This window comes from Lissotriton vulgaris, chromosome 2_1 (genome assembly GCF_964263255.1).
Source record: "Lissotriton vulgaris chromosome 2_1, aLisVul1.2, whole genome shotgun sequence".
Classification (NCBI taxonomy): Eukaryota; Metazoa; Chordata; class Amphibia; order Caudata; family Salamandridae; genus Lissotriton; species Lissotriton vulgaris.
Window position 1 is genome coordinate 1094905206 of NC_141687.1, and position 8622 is coordinate 1094913827.

Here is an 8622-nt window from a genome sequence, read left to right on the forward strand (position 1 = left end):
ACTCAACGCCTTTTCACTATACAACACTGTCCTCCCTACATTACACTCCACAACACTATATGCCACTCTATAACACTCAATTCTACTCTACACCACTCCACGCCACTCCAGAACACTACACTCTACTCCACTTTAGAACACCTCACTCCACGCCCCTTTACCCCAACTTTTAGCTATAGTGAATAGCAGCCACACTAGTGTGCGACATAGCTAAAACATATTGGTAAAGCCATAGGTGAGACATGCCAATGCTAGTTTAGGACTCTAGAAGGGTCAGCAGAAGGATGTCTTTGGGAAACCCTAGGGAGGTAAGAAAAATCACAAATGATGTAATGTTGAAAATGGACAGAGCTGAGGTCACAACACTGTCAAATATGGTACAATTAGGAAAATATGGGCACAATAATTGAGCTTTGATAATCCTGTGGGAGAGGCAATGGTGAGTAAGAAGGTGATAACATTTATCTTCGCCAGGTTAACAGCATAAAGCACACCTATAGCCGCATATACCCACACCATTCTCTTCTGTGTATATACCCTCTCAAACTGGAGTTCACATCCTAATAAGGTGAGATAACAACATTTTCGAATGTTGTATATTTGTGAGAAAGTGCCATCTTTCTTGCCTTGGCATGCCCTCACTTTTGTTTCTGAACTGCTGATGAGCTTTGACTAAGTGTGCCCTGGGTCCCTGCCAATCAGGTACCCAGGGCCTATGTTCCTTCCCTAAAAAGAAAAACTATGCTGAAACAAAATACCCAATTGGCATCTCTGGCCACCTGGCAGCCCCTAGTAAATGGTACCCTAGGTACCCAGGCCATGGTGACCAGAGAAGACCCCTGAGGGCTGCAGCACTTATTGTGCCACCCTCAGTGGCCCTGTACCCTGTCACCCACACACTGCCTTTGCAGGCTGAGTGCCGAAGTACAGAACTAAAACAAGAGTCGACATGGCACACATCCCTGTGTGCCATGCCCACAGAACCCACTGCTCTGGCATACTTCAGTCACCCCTCTAGCTGGGTGCCCTATGCCAGAGGCGAGGGCACGGGTGCATGAGCCCTGTGCCCCTACAGTACCCAGGGCCATTCCTGGGCACTGTAAGTGCAGTGATGCCATTTAAGAGTATATGGTGCTGGGAGGTTGTCATTACGAACTCCTCAGCACCATAATGGCTACACTGAAGACTGACAAGTTTGGTACCAAACCTCTCAGCACATTAAACCCACACTGATGCCAGTGTGGGATTTAATGTAAAATGCACGAGAGGGCATCTTAGAGATGCCCTCCAAAATCCGAACCTACAATCCACGTCTGGGCTGAGTAGCTGCAGAGGCTGCCACACAGCAGACATGTTGCTGGACCCCTGGGTGATGAGCCCCTGCTCTCCTGGGCCTGCAACAATGCACATCCTGGACGAGGTGCTAGGTCTCCTCCCCCCGGATGGACAGGGGGAAGCCTCCGAGAGCTTCTCCAGACCATTTGCTGTACCCAGCGACTGGCCCCCTACCCGTTCTACCCCCACTCTGGCGGGAAGACTGGTGGGAAAAACTACGTCAGGAAGGAGGGTGTGCCAACCGTTGTCAAATCCACCCCTCAGGTGGAGGAGGCGAGGTGAAGCAGGACCCCGGGCTCCGGCCATCTTGTAGATGGGGAGCCCTACCCAATCCTAGCTAGGCTCCTGCCCCCCTCCCAAAGGAGAGGAGCAGGCTAGGGGTGTCCTCACCCCAGGACAGGGACCCATTGGTCCCTGCCCTTGCCCTACCTGTATTGCCCCTAAATGTAGTATTTAGGGGTTGTCTGAACCTTCCTTCCTCTATCCCGATATCAAAAGAAGAAAGAAGATCAAGAAGAAGAAGACCCACCGTGCCGCTGCTAACAACAGGACAACAACAATTGACTTGGCCCCAGCTCTACCAGCCTGTTGATCCTAGAACGTGCTCCTGCCTAATCCCGGCGACCTCCGCAGACAGCAACCTTGGGACACCCAGAGGACCTGCCTGCCTTGACCCTCTCGAAGATTGGGACTCCCATCAGCAGAGGCTCTGCTGCATTAACCCACCTGGTTCTCACCAGGAAGCTCCGGACCAGCCCACTCTGCATCAGCCGAGCCCGGGCCAGGCCAACCCGAACCAAGACCACAAGGCCGGCGACTGGGACCCAAAGTCCAGTGCCCAAAGACCCTCCTCGACGAACCAGCCGACGCCTGCAGACTCAGAACCAGGGGCCACCCCAACCACGACCAGCCGAGGGTAAGCTTTTCCGACCTCCAAAGACACCCTTGCACCCGGCGCCCCGCGGCCCCCTGTGCCTCCCTTTGGGGTACCTACCTGTGCTCCATCATCCCAACTTACCTCTCGAAGTGCTGGTTGCCCCTGGAGCGTCACCGTCCCCGAGCCTGCAGCCTTTGTTCCTTTTTCAAGATCCTCATTGGATAACATTGAGCTCCCGACGGCTCAAAAGCACCCTGCACCCAGCCGCCCGAGTGCCTCTGGCTGTAACCCCTTGGCCCTATCCTACTTCCCCCTTGCCCTGAGCAAGTGATCAGGAGCCGAGCTCCCAGAGCCGCGTGGCCAGCTCGCCAGCAGCCACCAACCGAAGGCCCCCTTTCCCTCTTTGGATATCATTGGGCCTACCGACCTCTGCACCCGGCCGCCCCTGTGCCGCTGGGACTGAACTAACTGTACTCACCTGACCCTGGTGGACCCCTGAGTCTATGCCCAGAACCCTAACTTCACCAACCAAGTACTCACCTGGAAACCGGTAATTCACTTACCTGCCATTGGATAACTTTGACCCATTTTGACTCGAACATTTTCTAAGTGTGAAGTTCTGAAAACTGAAAATATTCCATTAAAATCAGCCAAAGTCCGAATTCGAAAGTACTTTACTGGACCTTTCAGCCCAGTACTGAACCGCAAAAGTAATCCCAAGTGGGTTTACTAGTAACATGTTTTTTCTCCCTAGGAACCCATTGTCTGCTTTTCTATGAAATGTCTTCTAAGTGACTACTTTTGAAATCTGCAAATATACTTTAAAAATCGTACGAAATACTGAAACGCAATTACTTACCTGTTTTGAGTTAAGCCCCCAGTGCTGGCCCTAGGAGACTAATGCTGGGTTACAAAAGTAACACAATCGCACTTTACCTGCAACCTGAATTTCCTCCCATTGAATAACATTGTCAGAGTTACATTGAAAAGATTTTTAGTGTGAACTTTTAAAACGGCTTTATATTCATGAAAAATCATCACCGTAACTAAAACGTTTTTGCTAATCTGGTTTCTGCTAAGATCTAGTCCTGGAACTACCAGAGTAATCCATAAAGTAATCAACTGTACTTACCTGTGAAAAACCCATTGAGCTCAATGCTAGAGTGTGTTTCAGAACTATGTTGCTTACTAGCTATCCTGTAATTATTGTGTGCACAAACTTTGTTGCTCCCCTGCAAAGTTTTTACATGAGAGTACTCATAACTTGAAAAGTATATTTTTATAACTGTTGGTTCTAAAAATAAAACAACTATATCTGAGGATATAATAACAGTTGGCCTGGAGTTCAGTTCTTGAGTGTGTGAAACCTTTTGCTGACTGAGTGTGCACAACAAATGCTTTCCACTGTCCTCTGGTACTGCTTTACTGCTCGAACAAGCTACCACTTTTGAAAGTAAGGTCAGTTCTGACTTTAACCTCTGTTATACCCTTGGGGTTGGTGGACTCTCTACACACTGTACTTCATTATTATCCAGTATATATAGAGCCACTTTCTCACAATATTGTAGGAAAATATGGAGACTTTAATGTAATTTTGATAAACCCCTGATGAGTACAACACCATACATACTTTACACAGCACCACCTTCTATTTTGTCTTGTCCTGAGTTCTGTCGGGTTGAGGAGATGTTTAATGTGTATAACACTGGACATGGTTGTCTACCATTCATTAGTTCTTCCAGGTGGTTCTCTGTCAGATCAGCCAGCATGGTGACTATTGGTTTAGTGTTTTGGGGGGGTGGGGGGGGGGGGGGGGGGTGGGGAATGTATTGTTCCAAGTGATCATATTACCCCGACCATGCCACCCTAAATCCAATCCAGAGCCCTCATGACCTTGGGCAAGAAAACCTGTACAGCAATATAAGCGTCTAAACATAATTATGAAAAAGGCGCAAATATCCAGAAAAATACGTCCAACATGTATGCTGCTGAGAAGGGCAGGTCCATGTCTTTGGCTAATAAAAATAATGCATTTCCATGCAACATAAGCGGTTTCAGGAAGAAACCAAAAGGTGATGAGAGGAATGTCTGAATTAAACTCAGCCACTGATGATCACCGGGCCCAAGTACGACTCCCTCATTTTACACACTCTATGCCACTTCATGCAGAACCAAGCGATATGCAAACCAGTATTGGTCCTGCTCTAATAGTAGTAATCATTGGCGTAACACAACATTATGGGGCCCTTCTGCAGAAAGTGGCTAAGGACCCACGAGCCTCCATATCTTACACATATTCATTGACTGAACCCTAGACACATTTTCAGGGACACTAAGCTGCAAGAGTGGACGAGCTATATTCTACAGAATACAGGTTCACAAAATTAAGATTTAAAAGTGCAGGGAGATTGATACGACTAGCAGACCAATGTAAGATTTGTCTGAGCTAGGGCTCGTACTGTGAGAATTTGAGATGCTAGTGAAATTTGTGTTAAGGCTTGAAGCTTAAAGTGGAAGACAAGGTAGAGAAAAGACCCCCTCGCTGCCAGAGCATGTACACCTCTGTACCCTTGTAATAGTGTCTACAAAAACATTACGAAAACTAAACAATCTTGTGTTTACCTTATCCTTAATTAAAGAATTAATATTGAAAGTAAAACCTGTACTGCTGACACATCTTCAAAAGTACAGCCAGTAATGCCTGTATATAGACACATAGAAGATGTTGAAAATATCTGAGAAAATTGACTTTTAGTGGTGGAATTAAAATGTTTGCTGCAAAATTCTTCTGCAAAAATATTCTTTTAGGAATTTTCAAACAAAGATTTGTGAAATTTCCAAAACTTTAAATGTAAACTTAAAAAACTTCTCAGGTGAAGTTTACTTTTTACCCACCTCTACCCTCGATGCAGCTGACTTCTGGAAATCACACTGCTTGTAAACATAAAAAATGAGGATTCAAACTTTTCTATTTTCATATACATTTATATGCATTCATTATCCCTGCACTCAGCGTATTTTCTTGGTACCGGCCCTTTTTTCTCAATTTTTTACTTCTTTCCCGTTCCACTGCATATATTCCTTATTAGCAAATATTGTGCTTATCAATATCCATAAAAAGAAGCAGAAAGGAACAAATAGCGACAAAGAATTACACATATGACATTAGAATTATCGCAACAATCTAAAGAAGCTAGGTTGATGCATATCCCAAATGGTGCCATAATTAAGCAAAAAAACACTCTTTCACCTTCCAAACTAATACCCAGCCAGGTACTCTGAAGCCATAAGATTTCATGTTATGGTTGATTAATAATGTTTTCTAGATACGCCACTCATGATTTTAACAACAAATTATAGAATGGGGAAAATAATGGTGAGGGGCCTGGTGGACTTAATAGATGTGTTTTAATGTGTGCCTGGAGATTTAATAGATGTACTTTAATGTTTATCACAGAAAGCAATCAAGGGCCAAAATTCTGAAAACATGGTTGTAGAGTGACTCTCAAGATGCATAAAGATTAATCCCAGCCGCACTTCATAGTGTAGAATAAGATAGCATTACTTGTTTTTAAAAGGGCTTAATTTGTGTCTCTCTGATTAAAATAGAATGGTCTGGCCTCTTCAACTCCAAGCATCTCTTTGTGTGGGTTCTGACCTGTGGGTTGGGATTGTGCGTGACATTTGAATCTGTAATTGCATATGGGTGACAAACTATAATTAAGGGTGATGTGTCAAACATTCTCTTCCAGTCAGTGTGACTTTTTAGGCTTTGCTGTACGGGGGAGGGATAGATCATAGCATTGCAAACTCTACTATGGGCAGAGATAAGCCGCTAAACTTGTGCCATTGGGTGAGGATCACAATCCAAGCTCCTATTCCAAAGTCATTGTGAATTTCCACGGTTTACTTTTGGGTACTTGGGTGCATTGGGTACTTTTGGGGCTCAATCCTTAAGTGAGGTTGCCTTTCCAATTGCTTTGTTGTTGTATAAGTGATTTTTTAATATTTCTTTTTGGTGTTACCCCGGCCAAGTTTAAAAAAATGTATGTCTACTCATGCTTTGATGAAATAGTTCAACAATGTGCATTGCTCTTATACTGTTTGAGGTTCAGACTTTGATTTGAAGCAATTGTTTCCACTTTACTATAAGTTGTCCCTTACTAGAGGATATTTCTGTGTTTCTTTGAAAGTTTAACCTCCATGATCAATTGACCATTCAAAGTGCCCCAAAAAGCAGCTTTCTACCAGATACAAAGTTAGTCTTCCGAACATTTGGATAATGATCAACAAAGCCCTAAGTAGTGTAGTCTGGTCTCTGTAGAATTAGTAGTCTCTGCAGCATGGAAAATATGGCCAACACTATCTAGTGAATCTTAGAGCTAGGGATGACTGTTTTCAGTGGGGACCATAAGTCAAAACATGACTCAGATATGAAGCTTGGGTTGTCCTTTCATCTCCATGGAGTAGTTAGCAGGAGGTGGAGGTTTCTATTTATGAATGTCTATTTTGTGAGATGTTTTATTGTGCTTTTTTTTTTTTAACAGCACATGGTATCGATGGAATCCAACAACATACCTTCATTGAGACCACGGATTCATGTGACATATTTGAGAACCTTTTTCCTAACAGCCACCATAGAACATGAAGTCCACACTTGGAAAGCTCTGCAGCAACATACTTTGTTTGAGAAAAACATTGGTGATGCTTCAAACCCAAAATCTTAGTGAATGGGCTCTCTTGAGATCTAGACATGAATCCAGCCCATTTGGAATTTACCCAGTTCATCTTCAGGGGCTTAATTCTTCCCACAAATCCTGCTGACCTTCAATCCAAGGTTGTCTTTAATGCTACAAAATGCTTTTGTTGAGATATCCATTGTGAGGGGACATTACCTCCCCATGAGAAAAAACTCTATGGCGCCTACACCAGATCAACCTCCTATCAAAGAATACTCAACAACTGCAAGAAATTCTTCATGGGGCCTGTTTTGCCAAAACGCCTTTCATGGAGCTATGTCAAGTTGATCCTTTATTTGGAAACTCTTAAAAGAATCCATTCTAATACTCCATTCAGGCACCTCCACTTCAAGACCACTGTTTCCAATTGTAATCTTTAATAACTCCCCCATCCTGCTAAAGATCCAGATAATATTCTTCATGATGTAGGATTGTTCTAGGATGGTACTGTTGTCTTGTCATGCCTGGAAAGGAATGTGACATTTCCTAGCATTCATTGCTTGAAGATTTGATGCTCCATTGAGTCAATCTCTTTGAATGCATGCAAAGCTGCCATTATGGGAAGTGCTTTAGAGCTTTAGGTGCCTAAATCTGTAGACATCCTTCAACAGACCCTACGTCTTATAATCAATAACCTCTGTGTAAGAATTGCTCTTAGAAAACAATTGACACTCCTGTGTTTCAACTGCCATTTTATAAGTTGCTGGTTTGCCTTTTCTGAGGGTGTTCCTCCTCATATCTGGATCCCTAGCTGTCATTCTGTTTAATGAGCAATGGCTTCTAAGAAATGTTCCACTGTTGTTACTTTATGGAAATTGAATTGTTTCTTGAGTCCTGCATTTTCTGTATTTATGTTTAGAATGTTTCATTTTGCCTGTTTGATTTTTATTTGTTTTATCATTGTGTGTATCCAGTTCTTTAGGGAACTTGCACTATGTGCTAAATTATTTCCTTGTTTGTAAATATTATGTTACTGAAAGCTGTTTCCTGCCTTTGTCATTGTAATCATTGTTCATATTGGGAAAATGCATTTACTTTTTTGAAAGATTGGTACAGTTACTGAGTGAGAGTGTTCAAAAGCTAGTGGTAGAAAGAGACCTAGCTATCGCGCTACAATGGAAGCAGGCCTATAACAGTAAAGTCTTTAAGTAGATAACCTCTTATTTCATACAGCCAGGGAAGTCAATTACAGCATCTGGTGTGGCCAGTGTCCCACATACAATGGCCATTCACCCAGATCTCTACAATTTCCCTCACCGAATGTTCTAACACAAGAAGCAACGGAAGTGGCATGGATGGGATAACAGTGCCGTGGTCGGGGAGGGAAGTTAAAGGAAAACAAGGGTACAGATAAAACTTGCAAAGATGTGCTAAAACAAATAATATAAATAGTTAATGTAATACACAAGATATTACAAACCCCTGTAACAGGATCTGCATCGAAGATTGCCCCTTGGAGAAGAGAGATTCCTATGACCTTCATCTGTTGGGTGGCAAGAAATGTTAGAAAGCTGTGTTATGGTGAGGGGAGAGGGAACTGTAACACATTTATGAGGTGGTGCACTGTGACTGGACATATTTTGATAAGGAGAGGTCAAAGTTTCCTGGTGTGGTCCACGAACTGAAATCTCTTGGTGAGCACTTTTAACTGTGACTTGCAATACCACTGTA

The 8622-nt window shown here is 43.6% G+C and overlaps 1 protein-coding gene across 1 annotated transcript in view; it reads left to right on the forward strand.

The window, feature by feature from the left end:
• POU2F3 (POU class 2 homeobox 3) overlaps positions 1–7934 on the forward strand; it is a 114964-nt gene extending 107030 nt beyond the window's left edge. The window contains exon 13 of the mRNA XM_086956787.1: positions 6760–7934. Coding sequence (XP_086812913.1) covers positions 6760–6799 — 40 coding nt within the window. The 3' untranslated portion in view covers positions 6800–7934. The remainder of the gene's footprint in view (positions 1–6759) is intronic.
• The last annotated feature ends 688 nt before the right edge of the window (positions 7935–8622 follow it).